The sequence below is a fragment of the Lissotriton helveticus genome, chromosome 12 (assembly GCF_964261635.1).
Source record: "Lissotriton helveticus chromosome 12, aLisHel1.1, whole genome shotgun sequence".
NCBI lineage: Eukaryota > Metazoa > Chordata > Amphibia > Caudata > Salamandridae > Lissotriton > Lissotriton helveticus.
In genome coordinates, this window is record NC_136073.1 from 78,289,960 (window position 1) to 78,313,038 (window position 23,079).

The 23,079-nt window shown below is 47.7% G+C and overlaps 1 protein-coding gene across 1 annotated transcript in view; it reads right to left on the minus strand.

The window, feature by feature from the left end:
* Positions 1 to 22,154, minus strand: part of LOC144799579 (protein mono-ADP-ribosyltransferase TIPARP-like) — a 92,846-nt gene extending 70,692 nt beyond the window's left edge. Inside the window, exons 1-2 of the mRNA XM_078670952.1 lie at positions 22,015 to 22,154; positions 6,810 to 6,975 (exon numbers count right to left, since the gene is read on the minus strand). Coding sequence (XP_078527078.1) covers positions 6,810 to 6,975; positions 22,015 to 22,065 — 217 coding nt within the window. The 5' untranslated portion in view covers positions 22,066 to 22,154. The remainder of the gene's footprint in view (positions 1 to 6,809; positions 6,976 to 22,014) is intronic.
* Between the last annotated feature and the right edge of the window lie 925 nt (positions 22,155 to 23,079).

Sequence of the window (23,079 nt, forward strand, 5' to 3'; positions counted from 1 at the left end):
TCTGGTGCTCAAAACATAGCGAGTTCTGAAAGGCAATTAGGACATATTGGTGTTTTTGAGACCCGAGAGCGTTTATACTGCTTAAACAATATTTAACTAAGATTTCTGTAAATTATTTGTTTTGATGAGGTGCTAATATAAGAACACGTATTCAAATACAATTGTACAGTTTAATGGTTCCTTCTCCGCACAAATAGTTAATAAAACGTGATGTATTGAAGGGCTGTAAAATGAGCATTTTGTTATTGATGTATGTAACCATCATCGTGTTAAAGATGGCAGGAGGCTGCAGCATTTCATATTCGTGACTTTCGCTTCATATTCCGGAGCCCGTTGAAGAAAATATTATTTTTAACACGGTTTTAAGATTTGTGAAGACTTGGGGGAAAGTGTCCCTTTCCCCTTTTCTGTTCACATTGATGGAGCATTTGATGGTGGCTCCATCTCTCTGCGTTTGTCTTCAGCTGTCATCAACCCATACACAAGGCTGTTTATTGCGGTCGTAAACACGAAGTTCATTGCAATGTGCCTTTCTTAGATACTGGTGAAACGCCCGCTACTGCTGAAATACTGGCATTTAGGCATCGGCCCTCCTTTTATCCTAGAGCAGATGGCGAACATTGGCCTTGCCAGTCTTATTGCTAATTATAGATCTCCCTCAATAGCTAAGTGGCTTCGATTTTGCTACAAGAGCAATGTCACAGAGCTGGGGTGCCTCAAAGTGCAGCCATTCATTGTCAACACTATACCTAGAATTTGTTTCAAACAGTAAGAGCTGAGCGCAATAAAGCAATTGAGGTGGCTAGACGTCTGGGCCTAATGAGCTCATGACACGGAGAGGAGCCTTTCTCTGAAAACACTCTCTTTTTGAGGTTTCTGTCTGTTCGGAGGAAAACAAAAAAATACAGACAAACCTCCTCCTCAGGAATCTGGCCTGACCATAAAAGCTAATGTTTACACCAGGTCTGAGAAAAAAAATCAAGGGGAGCCGTTTAGAAAGGAATAATAATGGTTGGTTCAGTATTTATTTAGCAACTAGAGGTCAATGTTGTTCCGTTATTATTATGTGCTAGTTCTGTGTGTTGGTGATCGGAGCAGTTTCTTTTCATTCTCGTGTATACGTTAACAACATAAGATCAAAGATCATGTAAGAAAAGAAAGAAACTAATTTAATTAAAAATTAAATCAAAGTCAGCCAAAGAAAATAATCCTCTGCCTTCCGTGCAATTGTATTGAACAATTGTTGCATGAGAGCCATGCGGCTGACACTAAACATGCGCGGCCCCATGGCCGCGAAAGCTAAAGCGAGGCGCAGCCTTTCCCTTGCGGGAGCGAGCAGGGGCGCCATCTGTTTTGAAGATAATTACTAACAGATAGCGCCGCTGCTCGCTCCTGCAAGAGAAGCGCCAAACGTGCACACGTTGCAATACAAAGCAATACAAAACGTGCACGCCTTTAGGCAAAAGTGGTGATCGATAGCAAGAGGTCCCCTCCTATGCAGCTCTTGCGCACTGCGTAGGCGAGACCTAAAAATGGTGATTCAGTGTTTCCACGGGTGATACAGCGTGAAAGAAGCCACTGTCATCCTTGGGAGAGCGTGTCGGTCCTGTGGAAAATGTGCGGCAGGCAGGGGTCAGAGGGTGCTCCGGAGTGGATGCTCTTCATGGTCTTTAGGGTGTCTACTGTCATGAGAGAGGTCCAGGTGAGAAGGCTCTGTTGGTCGGCAGCATTCGGGGTAGGGGTGAGGAGGCAAGATTCAGGGTTACCCCAAAATACAAAATTTAGGAGTGTTAAAGGGGTGTGCAGGTCGGGACTGATTGGTCCCTTCCCTGGAGTGGGTACACCCCTATTATGTCATACTCCAGTGGGGGGGAGGCATGGTCCTCTCCCTAATTGGCTGTGTCACCTCATCTTCAAGATGGAGGGGACCAAGATATGTGCTTCACCTCGCCTCCTCCACCTGAGAGTTTGGGTTGGCAAAGGTGGGCACCCCTCTTCTCCTAACTCGGTATTCCTGCCGATTCTGCCACCCAGAGTGGGGGTCAGAACCGTTGGGAGCCAGTTGCTGGGGGCAGCAAAAGGCAGGGACAGCTTACAAAGGAGACAGGCCTTTAAAGCTTACCCTTAGTGAACCCAGGCCATCGTGGGGGAGGAGGCATGACACCTCTGCCCAGGATGGGCTTTGTTTCTGGACCCAGAGAGTGGAGGCCCTCTACCCAGGGGTCCAGAAACCTATCTGTTGGTGTCGAATGACGGGCAGCCATTCAGGAACCACACCAGGCCATCTTTTTTCAGGAGGGATCTCTAAGATGCCATCTGAGTGCATTTCACATTAAATCCCACACTGGCATCAGTGTTGGGTTAATGTGCTGGGAAGTTTGCCACCAAACTTCCCATGTTTCAGTAAAGCCATTCTGGAGCTGTGAAGTTCGTTATGACCAATTCCTAGATCATATACTCTTCATGGCTTTACTGCACTTACAATGTCTATAACATGGACATAGACACTGCTGGAGTGCTGGGCTCATGCTACTGTACCCTCACCTGTGGTCTAGTGCACCTTGCCAGAGGGGTGTTTTACCTAGGCCCCAGGCTGTGGGTGGCTGGCCTGACACACAGGGATGTGTGTCAGGTCTACTATTTTTCTCTGTGCTAGAACACGCAGCCTGTAGTGGCAGTGTGTGAGTGTTTAAGGTGCAGGGCCTCTAAGGATGGCACAAGAGGTTCTGCAGCCCTTAGAGGCCTTCCCTGTTCCCAGTGCCCTTGGTACCCATGGTACCTTTTACAAGAAGCTTACCTGTGGCCAGAGATGTGCCAAGTGTGGATACAAAGGTATAGTGTTGGGAAAAAACACAGGCCCTGACAACCTGATTGGCCCGGACCCAGAGCACATCAAGTCAAGCTGCATCAGATGCCAGGCAAAAAGTGGGGGGTAACCGTGCAAAAGGGGGCACTTTCCTACAGTGAGCTTAGAAACTACATCACATGCAGATACACTGTGGAGCAGGCACCGCTGAGTGACATTGACTGTGGACCTGCTAGAGGGGGAATATTGGGCCACAAGAGGCCCAAGACTGAGACTGCCGCCTTCGACTGCACGACTGCGGGCGTTCTGTGACAGTCCGCGGGATATCTTCTGTGGCCACTCCCTGCTGTCCTTAACTAAGGCCGTCATTAAGTGACAAAGGGCTCTACCCCACCCAAACCCATCGGGGAGGCCTAGAGCGGCTGGGGGTGCCCCCCTAATTGTTAGTTGAGATAGAGTCAATGGACCCTGCACTGTGAAACCCCGTCGTGGCCCATACCATTGCCCCACAATTGCAGCAATAAGACATAGCAACAAGCATTGGCATAGCCAATAGGTCTCACCTTTGGGACCTTATAAGTGTTTAGTTATCCAGTACAATATCCTTGGTGCAACAAAATCAACTGTTGTATGGCTAAACACTTATAAGGTCCCAAAGGCAAGACCTATTGGCTATGTCAATGCTTGTTTAGATTTGTAACTTCATAATAATGACTAACACTAGTTACAAATTAATTTTAATTGAGGGCATGCTTTTTCCTGGTACTTGTGTTATTGTCACCTAGTGTCACTATCATTTGGGAGAGTGCAAGATCTTAGAAAAAAATTCAAAGCCTGGTATTTACATGAGGAAAACATCACATTACTACTCCTGATGGCGAGGGACTCCACAAAACGCAGATTTATTAAGTTTGCTCTTCTTAGTTTTACTAAATGAAGTCAAGCAGTATATCCTGAGTCATGCCAATCTACTTCCCTTTATAAATATAACAACCTTAGAACCTTTTATCTTAGTGGATACATTGTGCAAAAACAATGCAATTTAAAATATATGTAATGCAGAAGAAAAATTAAAGTACTTTGAATATACTCACAATACATTATTAAACAAGACAGAAAGTACTCAATTTCTCTAATAACCGTTTTGCATTTTGTGCTATACCTACCCTTGGAACGGTATATGTCCTCACGACTATCGTTGACTAATCCTTTTCTATGATGGACGGCGCATTTTCATTTATCCTGGAAGCACATTCCACGCTAGTCATTCTTCTTGGTCTAGAGCTCCTGCTACTTAGGAAGTATTCTGTACATTGCCGCTTCTTATTAATGCAAAGAGTTTTCAAGTGGCGTTGTATCCACTGGGTTGAAGGAAGTTGATCATGTTTCTTTTAGATTATCGGATGAGCACTGGTGTCTCTGGTCCAGTGTTCGTCGGATGATTTCTGGGGATTGTTGGGGTCCAGCTACCTCTGTGTGTCCAGCAGAGAGAAGAACGCGTTCCAACGTTCATCTTCCCAGATTGGTTCCTGATAGAATGCTAAGCCCCTGCTCTTAAATACACCTTGAGGGATCTCCAACGACAGGTAGAGTTGTCACGAGTGGAGAACCAAACCTTGCGGTCACATGTAATAGGGATGCCCCAAAGGTTACATTGAGTACAGAATGGGGGAGCTGACTCTGGACCTAGCCTTCCTACAGGTTTAACTTATACCTCTCACTTACAGGAATGTCAACAAAAAGCAGTTCCTTCGGCACCCCCACCTTCAAGGCACAATCTAAATTAAGGTTAAGGTTTCAGCGCGGCTGGTATTTTGCAGCTTTACGGCTGTGTTATGCTTATGTCGCTAAAATCATGCGTAACTAAGGACCTGCCACGTTACTCAGAGAAAATTACCGGCCGTTTGTTCACGTTTTAATATCATGTGCAAGTCCGGGCATGATACTTTAATTGAACTTTGCAAAATCGTGTATTTTTATTTTTTTAGTTGCTTTTCTATTTTTGTTTACTCTAATTTTCAAACAGGACTCGTCCAGCCAGCTCTGGAACACATCTTAAAAGGATTTCCTATATTTACTGTTTAAGTTATATACTGATTTAATAAAAACATACCCGTTTAAGGTGATTTTCCAAATCTTTGTAGTGGTCGGGACGCTAAAATACTTATCACTCTGGAAAAAAAAAATAACTAAAAAAAACAAGCATTTACAATGCAAAGGTCTCGGCATTATTAAAGGTAGAGCTATTGGCATTGCTCATGACTTTTTTTTAAAATCATAAATAAATGGCATTGTCATTTACATTGCCAATAGCTTAATCGTTAAATAATGGCATTGTCGTTTACAATGCCAATAGCTTAATCGCTCGCAAATGCATGACCTATTGCATTTACACCCACACAGAGACACCAACACAGAGCCACCCACACAGAGTCATTCACATAGAGCCACCTACACAGAGCCACCTTCACACCGACAGAGCCATCCACACATCGAGCCACCTACAAAAAAAGCTATCCACACAGAGCCACACACACAGAGAGCCACACACACACAGAGCCCCCCACACACACAGAGCCCCCACACACACACAGCACCCCCACACACACAGCACCCCCCCCCACACACACAGAGGCCCCCCCACACACAGAGGCCCCCCATACACACAGAGCCCCCCCCACACACACAGCCCCCCCACACACACAGCCCCCCCCCCCACACACAGACCCCCCCACACACACACACAGAGCCCCCGACACACACACAGCGCCCCCCCCCACACACACAGCGCCCCTCACACACACAGAGCCCCCCCCCACATACAGAGGCCCCCCCACACACACACAGAGCCCCCACCCACACACACACAGAGCCCCCCACACACACAGACCCCCCACACACACAGAGCCCCCCACACACACAGACCCCCCACACTACAAATCCCATGACAATCGCTACCAACACTCAGAGCCTGCTGGTATGACCCACACCTCCAGGATTCCCAATCTGCATACAGCTCCTTGGTGCAACAGTAATCCCTGCTCCGCCACACTGCAACGCGCCTTCAGGCCTCGACAAGAGGTAGGAACGTGCTGTAGAAATGAGGTGGAAACAGTCAAAGCTGACAATCAGACAGGTGCTGGCTGGGCCACAGAATAAAAGACTAAACGCAACGTCACTTCTATGGACCCCATCAGGAGCAGTAACATCAGAGCAACCAGACATCCACCCTCTAAAGGAAGGGGGAATGACGCCCTGGCAAGAAAGATGGCCCTCCCTCTTTTTCCAGCGATCCAAAAAAAAAAAAAAAACAATGGCCCGCTTATTCACCTAACACTGCCATGCTACAAATAAATCAAATGGCAAATGGGAAGGAAAGACTACTCGGTGTGCCTGGGAGGAAAAAGATCATCAACTTCATAACACCACTTTCACACAGACAACCGCCTCTAATGGGTAGGTAATGATGCCACAAACACCAGGACACATACAGGTTAACATGTGAACAAGAACTGTGTCTTGGACACGCCTTTCATTTTTGTTATTATGGCAAATGTATACAAAAGTCGATATCAATTCTAAAACATGCTAACGGTAGTGCACAGGTTTACAAAAATAAAAAATAACCTGGTGCAAAAATACATTAAAAAATTAAATAGAATCAGATAGGAATGCCAGCCATGTACATAAAAGTCGACTACATAAAAGGTAGGATGCACACATACTAATTCACAGACAAGAGCCAATAATGGAATAAAATGCAAAAGACACATTAACAGACTGATAGATGAAGGGGGTTGATGAAAAGTCTCTCTGTGTTTGAATATATGTATTTAGATTTATGGTTTTTGGAGGAAAGACAAGGCTAGCAAAACAGCTAAAACTACCTCTGGCCAGCTCTAAAAAGAAAGATGCTTAATCAAAGGGGCAAAATGACAGTGCAAGATAAGCCGCTGACAAAAAGGTGATGTCGGACGTGTTTCCATTCACCCGCCATACTCACCATTACATTGGACTCTGGGGATGGGGCAGGGTATCAGGGGAGCAGAGGCCGCGTTACCTCCTTTGTGGAAGAAGGCATGTAGCCTGCATAGGCCAGCACGAAGCTCCAGCACGAAGCTGCAGAACTTGTTGAAGTTTTCGATGGTCCTTCGTCGCTTCTCTGGAGGCTGCAAGAAAGACAGCCAGTGAGAATAATTCTCCGTGGGGCACACCACCTCTAACTTTAGCGGGCGCCATCTTCCACCAGCGACCCATGACGGGACGGCCAGTTCCCCGAGGTGGCATTCAGGAGTCACTCTGAAATCTCAAGGAAATGTTTACAACATCCCAGCGACACCCGAGTCTAAGGCGCTCATTGGACAATTGAAAGCATGTTTCTACTGCATAAAAATAAATGAATTACACGTATTTCATGCTACCAAACTGGACATGGTTGCTTTTCGTCCCACTAGGCGAGAATTTAAAAAAGATGAAGTGGGTGAAATTAAAAAAATAACTGGTAGCTAGCTGGCCGCTGGGTTGATGCAATTAGTACACTGTGGATTGAGATAAAGCAGCATTCACCTACCTGTGGCTCCGTCTTCAGGCTCGGTGGAGGGTCTGCAAGGCAGAAACATGGACAGGGGAGCACAGAGGCATAAAACCGGGATCACGGACAGGGAGCATTGTACCTTGTGCCCCTCCCTGAGTTTCAGAACTCCACAAATCTAATCACACCAAGGAGTGACTATAACCTGAATTTGTATAACACTTTGTTTTAATTTAGGGCTTCATATTTCACTTTGGCATTTTCTAAGCGCTCTAAATAGCAAGTGTTAAGGATGACTAATGTAACCATACTGAACTCATCAGCCTTGGAGGGATGAAAGCCAGAGTTGACCTTGCAGGGATTCAAACGAATAACCTAAAGATAAGCGTTCATGGGAGGGGTGAGAAGTGAACTCGCGGACCGACTACTCATGTAGCACACACCCCGCCAGCCGAATGAACTCTGCCTTGAATGACAGGTGGCAAGCTGAGCAGACATACATGGGTCATGACCCCCCCTCTATCCAAGTGGCTGGACGTGGGCCGTTTACACCCGGCGTTTGGGTCACTCGATCCCACTGAAGGGATGGGCGGATGAATGATTGTACTTGTAGAGCGCAGATCTGCTAATACTATCGCCTCAAGGCGCTTCCTGGTGGAGGGGTGTCGGAGCCCCGCACCTCCAGCGGTATTCCACGTGCTCCATTCATTGGCCTCCTTACAAAGATACGAGCACGTCTACCAGCCAGGGGAGCCGCCTAGCTGTCATAATCCGCAGACCCGGTCTAAACATACACTGCATTCTTAAGCAGTTTAGGGCGGGGGAGAGAATTTGAAAACTCTTATGAAAAAAAGGATTACAGCAGCGGTGGTTTTTGGTAGGTGTAAACACCAATTCCTTCGCTCTTCGGCAAGTAATGTGATATTCATCGTCTGCAAGCGCCTTGCACAGGGTAGCCAGCAGCGGAACGGGCAGAGGGAAAGGGGGGGGGCGCGAGGAGAGATGAAGGAGAGCTGCGGGCCGGCAAGACAACAAAAAACAAGGCTGCCCCCGTGTGTTGTACACCTCCAATGAGAACTGCATGGGACGGGGGAAGAGAGGCAGGACGGGGCGGAAGAGACCAATCGTAGACGGCAGAGGAAAGGAAAGCGAGGGCGAGGAAGATAGACAGAGAAGGAGAGGAAGGAGAGATGGAGAGATGGAAACGAATACAAGGATGAGTTGTAGGAGGAATTCTTGAGGATAGGAAGGGAGAAGAAGACAGGAAAGCAACGGTTCACCTTCACGGCGAAAAAAAAAATGGCGGCCGCAAGCTTCCGAAATTTTCGGAATCGGGGGCGTGTTTTGCCGTTGAGTGACGGATGATGTCACAGGTGGAAAGTACGCAAAAAATACACCCCCAAATCCGAAAGAGACGGGGCTTGTTTGGAGTGACTCCCTTCTCCTCCAATGGCTGGCCTCCGTTTAGGAAGCCAGCCAATGGAGGAGAGGTGGAGGAGAGAGGCCGGTTCAAGCACCCATCTCAAAAACATTAAATCTCTTCCCGGAAGCTGGCAAGCCAGCCTTCCGGTCCTCGACCTAAAAAAAACTGGTGGCAGCACGCTTCATGGACCCAGAAAAACATAGCTGTACGCATATATAAAAGGGTCGCGGGCAGGCGCGCAACACCTATTGGACTCAAAGGGCTTCAGGCCCCCCCCCTCGACGTGTGTGGCAGCCCCGGATGAGACACTTCCCGGGCACACACACAGCCACAGCCAAACACTTCACAGCTCTTTAAAAGACCATTTGCATGTTAATTAGGCCTTGATGTTGTTTCACCACTTCTTTAACCTCTGCAGCTCCACTCTGACTATTGCTTAAATATTCAGCCCCCCCAAAATGTGGCTCTAGTTGCGCCTGAGCGCCTCTAATCGCGGGGCACAAAGTGGCTATCAGCAATTTGAACAATGTGCAAGCAGTGCTTAATTTGTAAAAAAAAAAAATACGTGCGCATAAATGCGCATGTCTGGGTGGCCGTCCCAAGAGACATGCGCATTTGAAAGCGCACAGCTCCCCGCTGCTGCCACTCGACAGCTCTGTCCCCACCCCATCCTGACACTTAGTTCAGGATGAGTTGCTGAAAAATATAATAGTAATAAATTAACTATACTCCCATTTTAGTTTTCACCTATTGGGCTTGTGGGCGATGTTCCTCCGCTCAAATTGAGGAGCCGCCCCTAGCTTATAGTATTTAATAAACCCACTTTATGAGTTGGAAAAGCTTTCCTGATTTGCAAAATGGGTCTAGTTATCCATATCGAATGGCAATAAGGGAGGGGCATGACATGTGTGTCACTTCCTAAATACAATGGGGTCTGGCATTTAGCAAAGACCACAATTACAGTTGCAAACCATTGACCAATTTCTCACACCTCAAAGGAGGTGATAACTGATTCGCCATGGAGAAGGGGTCCCCTTGGGATGGTGAAAGGTGTCGGGTGACCTTGGGGGGCAGGACAGTGGTCCAAAGGACAACTGTCTGCTCCTACTGAAGTATTACCCAATGGGAAACAGTTTTTTTTAAAGAATCAGTGGTTTCTTTAAGGAACATGGGTTTAGGAATGCAAGCACAGTGGTGGTGGTTTGCTGCTTCTTGCAAGTCACCATCACTGGGTTTGTAGCCAGCCACAGGCGGTCGCAAACAGCAATCTGACAATTTTGTGATCTATTACTTTATAGGGCACCTTGCAAAATCAGAGGCGTGTCAAGAAAAGTTGGGGTGCAATTCGAAATTACTTTTTGCCACCTGTTTTTTAGTACATCTGGTGATCTGTTTGCTGTTGCCAAGCTGTATCTTTTGCATGAGGCAATGATTCTTGTGCTGCTGCTGCCCAGTTTACACTCATCATGTGATGGAAGAAAAGTATAAATAAAATTCAATTTGTGATTTTGTGCCTTTTTAGGTAGAAGCCATGACACATTCCAGGCAGCACAGCTCTCTGGTTAAGAAGGATTTATTTGGGACATGTTGATAGCTGACCTAGAAAGAAATTCCATCCATTGCTTTCCATTGGCTTTCTGTTTTGTTGCTCTTATGTTCTTGCTTTCTGTTCAATGGCTTTATTTGTCTTAGCCCGTTTATCTAGCCTTCGTGGGAGGGAGCCTCTCTCTCTGACCGATTTGGTTTGTCCTTCCACAAGTGTCTGCTTTTCAGGATTTTTTTTTTCCCTAAAAACATTCCATGAGACTGCATGTGTTTCCCTCTTTCTCCTTGTTTTCCCATTTTTCTCAGCACATTTTCATAGCATCAGAAAAATGTCATTTCCCACCAACTTGTCCAATGCCCTGCGCTTACACATGCGTTCACTTTTTACAGCTTCTCTCTTCAGGCCCCTGTTCTTGCTGCACTCTCTCTCGTTTCTTCGCTTCCACCCACTCCACGTGGGTCTGTCTCTGTTTGTTTTCCGCTCTACGCTCTCTGTGTTCTTCCCCCTACCTGCACATTCTTGTATTGTTTGTTTCCCCCTGCCCTCCTTTTGCTTCCCAGCCCTCTGTGATTCCACCCTCCGTGTTGCTTCCCCCACCCGTGTTCTTCCCCACCCATCTTCTTTTCCCCACTTGCTTGTGTTTCATTTCTTTTTGTTTTTATATCCAACTCGGATCAGTAGAGACAAATAACTTGCATCGTTTTGTAGGCATGTGCTTGCTTGGTGCATGCGCCTACAAAATGCCACAGCTGGCTGTGGGGGCCTTTTTATCCTTTTTTTTAGCCAGACTGCACAGCATCAGGAATGCGCTGCACCATACCTAAAACCATGGGCACGGTCAATTATTGGTCCCAAAGGCACGATCTATTGGCTTTCTTGAGACACATAAATGTAAATACTCCACTGAGGTTGGGAGATGGCTGAGATAACCTTTCGGTTGCAGACGCCAGCATCCTGCCCCTTCTTGGTTCATTATCACTGCCCTAAAATAAATGATTGTACTGAAAAGTCCTCAGGTCCCAGAAGAATGCTAGTCTGGGTTTGGGCATTCAAACACCCGAAGACCCTCAACCCCGTCTCCTGTGATTAGACTGTATCACCAGCCACTTAGTCTGTCTAAAGAGACAAAAGAAAACCAAAACAAACTTGCTGATGCTTGACTCTACTTGAGACTCAGCCAAGAGTTAGGCGAATCTGCAACCCCTATGTTAAGCACACTTGCTTGAACAATAATTATGACACGGCTGGCAGGTAACCCCCAGGTTATGTGTAACATTTCAGCAGTCCTGTCTTTTTGACCAACAGACTGTACGTACTTGGATTATTGACCATAAGCTTTCCATGTTACAACTGAAACTACAACTCCCAGAATGCAATGTGCGGTTTGCATAAAAGCCAAAGCTGGCTAAAGTTGGCACACGTGCGTGGCAACTATTAAACTATAATTGAGGTCTCAACAGTGAGCTTTATGTCTGTTAATCATTGTGGAAAAAATTATTTGCTGATAACTTTTTAAAACGTGCGCAAAAATGTCATCAAAAAATGAAACGCATTTCAACCTTCCTTTAATGTTTTGTAGAGATCAGACAAGGACAGAAAGGTTGGAGATGAGCCACATATTTGATTTCCCTGGAGAATGACGACCGATGTGGCATGCACAGAGAGGCCAGATAATGTTTCAAATTTGGTGCTAGTTAGTTGAGTACGTTTTGAGAAATCGGTAAAAAAAGAACTCTTTTTCAGACAGTATTCAAGAGGTTAATTTAATGTACAACTTTCTATCTCCTTCGCCCACTTCTTTAGGACTCTCGTTTGTGGAAACAAATAAAATGTTCGTGAACACCACATGATTGGAGCTGACGTGAATGGGAAGCACCAAAATCTGCACGTTATTCCCCATTATCGTGGAAAAACAACCAAGAGATAATATTTATTGCACCTGATAAATTGCGACCCTTGAGGGTTCAGATTTTATCGGGAAACAGCCTTCAGTCGTTATCTGGATACCTTTGCTCATCAACTCGTGTCCCCAAAAGTGACAGGTCTGTGTGTCCCCAAAAGTGACAGGTCTGTGTGTCACCAAAAGTGACAGCTGGTGCACAAAAAGTTTGGGGACATGATGAATGTGTGGCAGCCCTACCAGGACCTGAGCAAACAAAGAAGCTGCTTGTAGGTTTCCAGGCAGGGCTCGGTCATGATTAGCAGATGTTAAAAGGATAAAGGGACAACAGACGTGGGGTGGTGGGGGTCCCAAACTTACCCCAGGAGAATCTGAAACCTGAGAACACGGGGCAGGAAAAAACACTGCAGGAAAACACGATGCAGGAGATAAATCTATCAGTCTCAGCAGCCAGGGCTGTGCCGACTCAGCAATACCTACAAACACGTTTCCTGGGCCCAGCTCCTTACGACAGTTCTCAGGCGTGATGTAACTGTGAACATGTTCCCTCCAGAGACCACAAATGCCTTGTTCTAAGCCTCCCACCCACCATAAAGTGTGGGGCCTTCTAATTAGAATGCCAGGACAAGTATAACAAGTGTACTTTAGGTGCCGGCAGAAACAGACATTTAACAAGCATTGGAAATGCAATAGGTCTCGCAGCATTAGAGTTTGTGCTTTTAGAATTGTTTATGGTTTTTTTTTTTTATCTTTAGCATTTTTGTTTCCTGTAGGCAATGCTAAAGAATTACAAAGAAAAAAAGCCATAAACAAATCTAAAAGCTCTAACTCAAATGCTCCGAGACCTATTGCATGCACCCATTCAGTTGTTGGCCTCTCAGCTGAGTCTGCCAACTAGACAACAAAGTGGAGGTGGGGCGGTTAACTAATGAGGCAGTAAAAAAACAAGACGGAGGGAAGGCAGAGAAGGGGAGGGGGGAGGCTAGATGGAGAGCTCTATTCCTCAGCAGATTGGCTTGGTACACTGTCTGGTGATTAATGTACGACCTGACCTCCGTTTTTTGGCCGTCATCCTTTCCGGTTGTATGGGTTGCTGATAGTAGAGTCGATGTTGAGCCGTGGACATGAGCCACTCTGGGAATTCAAGAGCCTACTTTTCTTCAAGTCGGTAACCCTGGTGACCGAAATACCTAACAGACAGAGGAAGCCTGATATTGAGAAGACACACAGGATACAATCCATTGCGGGGGCGGGGTGCTCTTTGGCGAGGGAGGAGGAGGGAGTTAAGCACTGCAGGACTGTCGAGTCACGGCCTGCGGCCGTGAATAAGTCAGATGGCTGTGAAGCAGGGGGCGGGGCAGCGCTGGGGGAGGGTGATTGATGCCGGGTCAGCGGAAGCCTTTGATGTGGCTTGGCGGCCGTGGAGAATGACTCTTACCCCAGAATGCGGGTTTTAGATTTAACAGTCTTCAACCTCCTAGCTGATAATTGTACATGTTCTCTGAACATTTAAATGATTGTTGCAACCCAGCTCATGGTATCTGCGACAATACAGTTGTAAGAACTGAAATACTGTAAATGCAAGCCCCAGTTGATGGAAATACTGACAGTCAAGAAGCGATTAAAATCTCCGACTAGGTGATTCAGTTAGATGGCACGGTGGCTAAACGTTGCACATCATTCCCCATAGTAGCTCACTAAGTTGGTAAGGGTGGTGCTTAAGTTATTCTGTCAATGTAAATGTGTAGCCCTACTTATATCCTTGCAGAATGTCCCGATATCGTTTTTAAATTCTGGTCAACGTACATAAGAAGTAGTTTAATTAGCCAGAGACACCAAGAGTGTCTTCCGTCGACGAGCTAGGCATGTTCCCGACTCTCGGCAGTTCATTCCAAGTGAGAGAATCACATGAGTCCTCGAAAAACAAAAACATTCACATAATAAATCCGGATCCAAATCAAGTCCTGCAGCTCTGAATAGTGCAAATACATTATTATTTTATTGTTTTGAACGTTTGTGCATGGCGTTTCAGCATGCTTGCTGCAGTGTTATGTGTACACGCTGTATCCTCTTCACGGTCCTAAGATAGCCTGTACTTTGAAAAGTAAATCCCCAGGAATGTCGTGTAACAAAACAAGCCTTTCACCGTAACACGGCTGGCAGGGGAGGGGGCGGAGAGGGGAGAGGTGCGACACGGCAGTAGGAGGAGGAGGGGGGAGGAGAGTAGGGGAGGCACGGCCTAGCGGCAGGCAGGCAGGGGAGGAGAGGAGGAGGGGGGAGGAGAGTAGGGGAGGCACGGCCTAGCGGCCGTGCAATCAAGTAGTGAGGGGGCGGAGCTGGGGGAGGCTGTGAGAGAGAGTAGGCAAGGCAGGCGGCTGGGGGCATGTGCACGCGCTTTTAAGCTCAATGCACATGCGCATTGAGCTTAAAAGTCACGGGCACTGCAAGGAATCGCCACGATTCCTTGCAAGTTAGATAAAGTCTGGATGAGCCCCTATAGTCTCGCTTGCTCGATGCGCATGCGCATCGACAGGCGAGACCTAAAAACCCTTTTGGAATGCCTTGTTTGGACTGTCTGCTGCCCAGACCTACATCAGAAACTTAAAGGCCACGATGAATCAGAGCAACTTCTCACAGATTGACGCTGCGTGCTGCGCTCTGATGGTGGATGGTGCAGTTTTGCAGGCTTATGGGGTTATTTAAAGTATTGGTAGGGCATGTATTTAATGTGAACAAGGTTGCATTTTAACCCCTCCCATGCTCATGATGAGCTCAGCTCGTCATGAGCCATGGTTCCCGTGTGCTCGTCACGGCCGTTAGAATGCTCACACGCGGGGATAATTCCCCTGCTGTGCTGAGCGTTCTATTGAAATGGGCGTGGCCATGACGAGCTCAGAGCACACGGAGAACCGTGGCGTGGCTGGGCTTTGCTCGCCCCCTCCTCCCCCCAGCACAGCAGGGGAATGTGCCCCGCAGCCAAGGGGTTAAAAGGGGTTTAGCGCTATGTAGGATGGTGTTTATATTGTTTTAAATAATGTTTATAGAGTTGTGGTCTGGTGCCTAATGTGAATAAGGTTGGAGGTGAAACTGGGTTGTCATTTTAAGTTTTTAAAAGGCGCAAAGCGCAAGGGAACTGTATGTAATATGAATAAAGGCTGGTTTTGGTTGTGGCGCAGGGTTGTAACCTTAAGATTATGCAGTTTATAGAAACATTTTACCATGAGGGGGTACATTTAATGTGGGTAAATGCTAGAGGCTATGAGGGTGTAAATGCTTGCAACTTAAGGGTTTAAAGGGTTTTTTAAACATATGTGGCTTGTATATGAAGTGAATAATGGTGTTTTTTTAAAGCATTGAGTTTAACCCATTCCGTGCTCCCATTGGCTGCCTGACTGGTGCTGCAAACGACCGTTGGCCGATGCACCCCCACCCGTTTTTTGAACGTTCCGCACTGGCGCGGAACGTTCGAAGCAACCATGGTGTTAAAGCTATGTGTACAGGCATTTAATGTGAATGCTTTTGGTTATTACGGGGGTGGCACAGAGGTCGCAGGGTGTGTATTTAGGGTGCATAAAGCTAGAGGCCTTAGTAGGGTCCATGTAGAGGGAACCATATATTTTACAGCGCCTAGAAACATTTTACATGGTGTGTGTGGTACTGTAAGGTTGGCACAGTACACCCAAATAAAATACACTGTTTACAAATAAAATAAATACATATTACAGTTTTGTACTCACCACACGGCTGCCCTGTGTATGTCTGGGGTCTCAGGGGTTTCAGGGGTTCTGGAAGCCAAGACTCTTTGTCCCTGTAGGAGGTCAGGCTTGCGGTGGTGCGGGTTCTGGCGCATGTTGTTCCTCCAAGGTTTGTGTCCCGGGCACAGTGCTTGAGTCAAGGAGGTCGATGCTCCAAGGCATGTATTCTGGGAGCGAATGTGTGGGTTGAGGCCTTGGCTGCGGTACAAGGGGCCAAAGCTCTGTGGTGGCTGTTTCAGGGGTCCAGTGCTGGGTCAAGCTACCCAGTGTTTTAAATAAGCCCCCAGAGCCCTCTGAGGACCGTGCGGCACTGGGGGGTTGGTGAGGGCCGGTATAGTATGGGGAGCGGTGTCCCCAAAGGGTTTTAAAATTAGGCACCCCAGAGCACGCTGAGGGCTGGTTGGTGCTCTAGTGCCTTGTGGCGGCCTTAGGCATGTGCAAGCTGTGCACCTGCACAGGGCCACCAAACCCCAGGAGCCTCCATGCCAATATATATCCTTAATATAATAATCCTCTGAGGATGGATACATATTTGCGTGGCGGCCCCTGGCAGGGATTTGGCGACCTCCGGCTCTGTTCCACTTCCTAACACCCTGACCCCCCTCCTGAGCTCCAGGGGGCTCCGCCCCACCCGGACCCCCTCTTCCGGGGTCCCCTACCTACGCTCCCTGCCCAGGGCCGCCATGAGCCTAGAGCCGCCCCTGGTTGCACGGGGGTCTTTGTGGGGCTTGAGGCCCCATGATTTGAAGAAATAAAAGACCCTAGCGCCCTCGGCGATCCTGGAGGGCTCTAGGGGTGGTGAGGTATTGGGGCTCGAGGGCCTGGTTTATGGATAGAGTTCGGCATGGTCCGCTCGGTTGTTGGGAGGCCGGGCCTCAGCGTATTTTTTTCAATATAGCCCACGGAGCACACTGAGACCTTGCGGTGCTCCGGGGGTTGTGGGTAGAGTGCGGCATGGTCCGTGGGCCCTGTGGGGTGTGTAGGTTCCGTCATGCGGGGCATCCCCCAGAGCCCCTGTTGATCCGGGTGGGCTCTGGGGGATCGTTGCTGCCATAGTGTGGGGCTCAAGGTCCCGTTTTATAAAATAAAGTACCACAGAGTCCGCTTCCCAAGGCTGGGCCATGCGGAGCTCTGGGGCTTTGTGTGGGCGTTGGCGCTTTTAGGGGTGAAGGGTGGCGCTAAGTACTAAATAACCCCCAGAGCCTGCTGTGTACCGTACGGGGCTCTGGGGAAAGGGGGGCATGGTCCGCATTGTGTGGGGGCCGCGGACCAGACTTGCGGTTGTAGCCCCCAGAGCCCTCGAGATCCGAGAGGTCTTAGGGGCGAGTTGCGGCAGTGTGTGTGGGGGGGGGGGTTTGAGGCCCCATTATTTATAAAAAAATAAAGACCCCACAGAGGCCGCTTCCCAAGTGCGGGACTCCAAGGGGGCTCCTGCCGCCTTGGGGCTGTGTGGGGCACGAGGCCCCGTTTTTAGGGCTCGGGCTCTGCGTACACTGAGCATGCAGGGTGAGCAGTGTGTGAGTGTGTAGGGGCAGTGTGTGAGTGTGCAGGGTACGAAAACTCAAACTAAGTCCACCACACACACACATAAGACCACACACATAAGACCACACACACACACACACTCCACACACACACTTTCACACCACACTCTCACCACCACACTCGCACCACCACACACTCACCACCACACACTCACCACCACTCACTCACCACCACACACGCAACCACACACACAACCACACACTCATCACCAGCGGTCAGTGCACGCTTTCACCGGGCACAAACACCACCAGCCGTCAGTGCACGCTTTCACCGGGAACACACCACCAGCCGTCAGTGCACATTTTCACAAAACAAACACACACCACCAGCCATCAGTGCACACTTTCACCAGGCACACACAACACCAGCCGTCAGTGCACGCTTTCACTAGGCACATACACCACCAGCCGGCAGTGCACGCTTCCACCAGGCACACACACCACCAGCCATCAGTGCACAATTTCTACAGGCACAAACACCACCAGCCATCAGTGCACGCTTTCACCGGGCACAAACACCACCAGCCGTCAGTGCACGCTTTCACCGGGCACAAACACCACCAGCCGTCAGTGCACGCTTTCACCAGGCACACACCACCAGACGTCAGTGCACATTTTCACCAAACAAACACACACCACCAGCCATCAGTGCACACTTTCACCAGGCACACACAACACCAGCCGTCAGTGCACGCTTTCACCAGGCACATACACCACCAGCCGGCAGTGCACACTTCCACCAGGCACACACACCACCAGCCATCAGTGCACAATTTCTACAGGCACAAACACCACCAGCCGTCAGTGCACGCTTTCACCGGGAACACACCACCAGCCGTCAGTGCACATTTTCACCAAACAAACACACACCACCAGCCATCAGTGCACACTTTCACCGGGCACAAACACCACCAGCCGTCAGTGCACGCTTTCACCGGGCACAAACACCACCAGCCGTCAGTGCACGCTTTCACCGGGCACAAACACCACCAGCCGTCAGTGCAGGCTTCCACCAGGCACACACCACCAGACGTCAGTGCACATTTTCACCAAACAAACACACACCACCAGCCATCAGTGCACACTTTCACCAGGCACACACAACACCAGCCGTCAGTGCACGCTTTCACCAGGCACATACACCACCAGCCGGCAGTGCACGCTTCCACCAGGCACACACACCACCAGCCATCAGTGCACACATCAATTGTTAACGCATCCACAATTAACTATTGTAGCAATCGCAGTATGGTGCACTTTACTTTTAAACATATTCATCTAAAGTGCAGCATGCCACCATTGCTACAGTTCCAATCCAACCCACATAATTCCACTACACACCACATGCATACACTCCATAACACATGGCTAAAAAACATTGCCATTTCCAATGCCATTAGCTCTAACTCAAATAAATCCGAGACCTATTGCATTTCCAATGCTTGTTTAAAATAGAAGCCCCAAGAGCACGCGTGTGGAAGGTATTGCTCTAGGGATCGTATGGCTGGGGTCAGTGCGCGGCGGGATGGCTCTGGGGGCTAGAGGCGGATGGCGGCGCTTCCTAGGATCCCACGTGGATCCTGATGTCGGCGGCGGCAGGAAGCAGGGAGCTTCTTCTTCGTGTCGGCTATGGAAGGGCCTGCCCCTTCCGTGATGTCACCGGGGCACCCCTGACATCACCAAGGGTTGGGCCCTTCCACCGCCAACACAGACTGGAAGCTCCCGGCAGAGATTCCTCCAGGGTGACTGTGAGGCTATGGTGATTGCCGCACCCAAGGGCTGCCAATAATGCATGTACAGCCGTAGGGACCAGTTTAGCAGCGTCCCAGCGGCTATGAGGATTTGTTGTTTTTTGGGGCATATTTATATAGCGCAAACTCGACCCGAAAGTCTTGGAGCGCTTTTAGGATCCACGGTGCCTACACAAGCACACACTCATTTTAGGTGTGTCTGGGGATCTTAAGTGCTGTGCCCAGAATTACCTTACCCTTCTATATGGCGTTCATGCTATCTAAGGAGAGACTCCCTCAAAAAGCACTGTATTGCTTATTGACACCTTGTTTTTCTTGGGGTGCAGATCTCCATTGACAAAACAAGGTGGCACTGCAGATGGTTATCTACTCCAGAAATATTACTTTAAATCTGATATCCCAAATATCTCTTTGGTTTGTCAACTCAGGATGTCCCACTTTAGGAAAATCACAGCTCTCAGGCCGTCCTGTATGTCTTTTTTTTTTCTTCTGCAGGGGTGGATCTCATCAGTGTGAACTTACACTAATGCCGAAAGAAACACCAAAGCAAGGTCGCAAGGCATTGTAGGAAAATCCAATGAGGAGTTTGCCAGCATGAAGAGGGCAGAATGGAATATGGGATGAACGAAGCTCTGATTAGACACAAGGGGCCCGATGTAGGTAATTCCGATTTACCGACTCTTAAATACCGAACCATACCGATTCGGTATTTAAGAGTCGGTAAATCGGAAGCAGGCAGATGTAGGTAATAAATTGCCGATTCTGTACGATTCGGTATTTACCGAATCTGTAAATACCGAATCGCTATTTCCCATTGATTCCTATGGGCCTTGAAGCCCATAGGAATCAGTGGGAAATACCGAATCGGTATTTACCGATTCGGTAAATAACGAATCCTGCAAGGGTGAACGGGGTGTCACTTTGACACCCTGTAGCACCCCAATTCCAGGCTTGTGTGTTATGTGGCACACATACATGCCCTAAGGGCATGTCTGGGTGTCACATGGCACAGGTGTACATGCACAGATGTGCATGTACACCTGAATTCGGTATTTTACCACCCAATTGTATTGGGTGATAAAATACCGAATTCTGAAGGCCTGTAGCACTGTAAACAGTGCTACCTACATCTGGGATTTACCGAATCGGTAAAATTACCGATTCGGTATTTTACAGAATCGGTAAATTTACCGATTCGGTAAATTTACCGATTCTGTAAAATAATGGCCCCTACATCTCAATCACCAAATACCGGTCGGTAACGGCCGAATTCGGCCATTACTGACCGGTATTTGGTGACCTACATCGGGCCCTAGATATATTATCCTCAAAGAAACGCCCTATTGCTTCCATGATCTCTTCCTCATATGACCCCTTTCAAACTGATGAGGTGTGTAAGCTGTAAAACGGAATCAGAGCATTCATCCCACTGATGTAGCCCTGTCCAAAGCAGTGAGTCTTGATTTCGTGCAGTACTCATATCTGATATCCTCGGCCTCATGAGTGTGTCCCCCAGCCATGGAGATAGCACCTGCATGTCTAAAAGGCTGAAGCAACCAATAATCTACCATAAATTTCCAGTCAATTACAAGCAAGTACATTCAGAATTTCCTAGGTCATGTAAAATCCTCAAGAGGAAAGCCGCAAAACCACATCAGTCCCTTGTGAAACCTCCTAAACTCCTCTTAACCTGCAGTCATAGAATAAAGTAATGAGAAGGTGGAATCTGCTTTGACCGACAGCTGAGAAGACAATGTCATTATCCTTGACAAAACCAACTGGGCTACAATCTTCTCCTGAACCTGCTTGCAGGAAGTGACTTAATCTAGCACAATCTGACTTAAAAGATTCAAACCTTCATTACCAGTGGCACTTTATTTCGGCTGAGCAATATCGCACCCAGTAAAAGACTATACCATACTGTTTAGTGCGTGTTGTATTATCTCAGTCCTGGTTGCACACTTCAGAACGGGGTATAACACAGCAAAATTCCATGTTTTTTCTGTACCAAGTTGCAGATCTCTGAATATTGTAGCATTCGCCCACATAAATTCCAACATAATTGACCATAGGGACGTAGGCACTGTTAGAGCTGGGCGGTAATATTACAAGACCATGTTAGGTCCAGAGGAGAATCTAGTGGTGGAGTTAATCACAAGGGTAGCAAGGGACATTCATTTTTGATGATGGATTCTCCTCTTCTGGGTTTAGCATTTTCTCTAGAAATGTGACCGCTTTCCATTACCACCAACCTCTAAATCAGGCTACAAGACAAAATCCTCGTCCACTTACGGAACAAAGCCTGGTACCAAATGTACCCAGACAGTAATTTGCCATGTGTCACTGGATGAGGACATTATTATATTAGTCTGAGTCCCCTCAGCTCCCCAACACCTAGGGCCCCTAAAGCCATATATTTTTTAATAATAACCAAAGTCCTGCCTCCTGCACCCTCTACTAGCACAGGTCTTCGGGGACCCCCCTTTTACCGGCCCAAACATCAGGTACCGCGCTGCAGCCGTTGGATTCTGGCAGCCTACACACCGCATCAGATCCTGGAGACAATCTACATTTAAGGTAAGTGTATAACAGTCATTGTTTTATTTTTCATTTTTACCCTCCTAAACTGCTAAGCCTCTCTGACATAGTACTGCAATCCCATTTGTGTGCATGCTTTTTACAGTTATTCCTGGTCTAAAGTTAATAAGTAATGCTTGAAATACTTTATAAATTAGAATCAATATTCAAAACTACTTACATTAAGTATAGATCCGGTTTTATCAGCGTGACTGTTGCCAGGGTGTGCCATGTTAACCTCGGGGTCTTCTGCCGCAGCCTGTTCACTCGCTAAGATGCTGGTAGGTGCTCCACAACACTTGTCAGGGTGCCAGTGTGCGTCTAAGTTCTGTCCCTATTTTATGCCTGTTTCAATCTGATAAAAGCCCAGGAGGGTTGTCCTTCAGACTGGCGGGAACATGTGGCAGAGAGTTTACGTGTAAAAGCGCGCCTTTAAAAAGCTGTACACTCACATGTGTTACACCCTGATAAAATAGGCTCTGTAGGATCCCTCTAAGTGGCGGGAAACTGGTGGAGAAGGAACTTACGTATTACCCTTCAATTTTTCTCTGCACACTCCCAAGGAGTAAAAAGCGCGCCTTGAAAAAATGTCATACTTTCACTGCCCCTCTCATACACTGCCCCTCCTAAGAGTCCCATGTGCACTTTTCGCGCCACTCTTTTACAATAGAGTGGTGCTTATCAGTCCCTGACAGCTGACTCCAACGTAGAAGCTTCTTGGTGTCTTATCAGTCTTTTAGGCGCTGAAAATTTTACATCAGCAAACGTACATTTTAGTTTTGCCGCTCTTGTGAGGCTTTTGTTCGTCCCGCTCTTTCTGGGCTGCAGAAGCATTTTTTTTTCACCCTGTTACATCTCCATGACTGGTTTGCCGCCTTTTGTGGAATTTGCGCCATCCAGCCCCTTATGGGCTGTGGCAGCCTATTTTGCAGTTACAAAAATATGCCTGTACATGTTGCCGAACCCTAATGCATGTTGTACAAGAATGCAATGTTTATCAGCCATGCCCCCCACACTCGCACGTAGAGCTAAGCCTCAGTTGCATAACACAGGAATTTATTTATTTATTTCTTTATTTTTTTCTTTTCGTGATTAATGTTATTTACATCCAAGACTTTCAAATAGGCTGTACATAATACTACACCAGGGACCTTACAGCAGTGGCGGCTGGTGACATTTCAAAGTGGTGAGGCGTAAAATTATCACGGTACTGCACTGAGGCGAGCAAGCCCTAACAATCTACGGG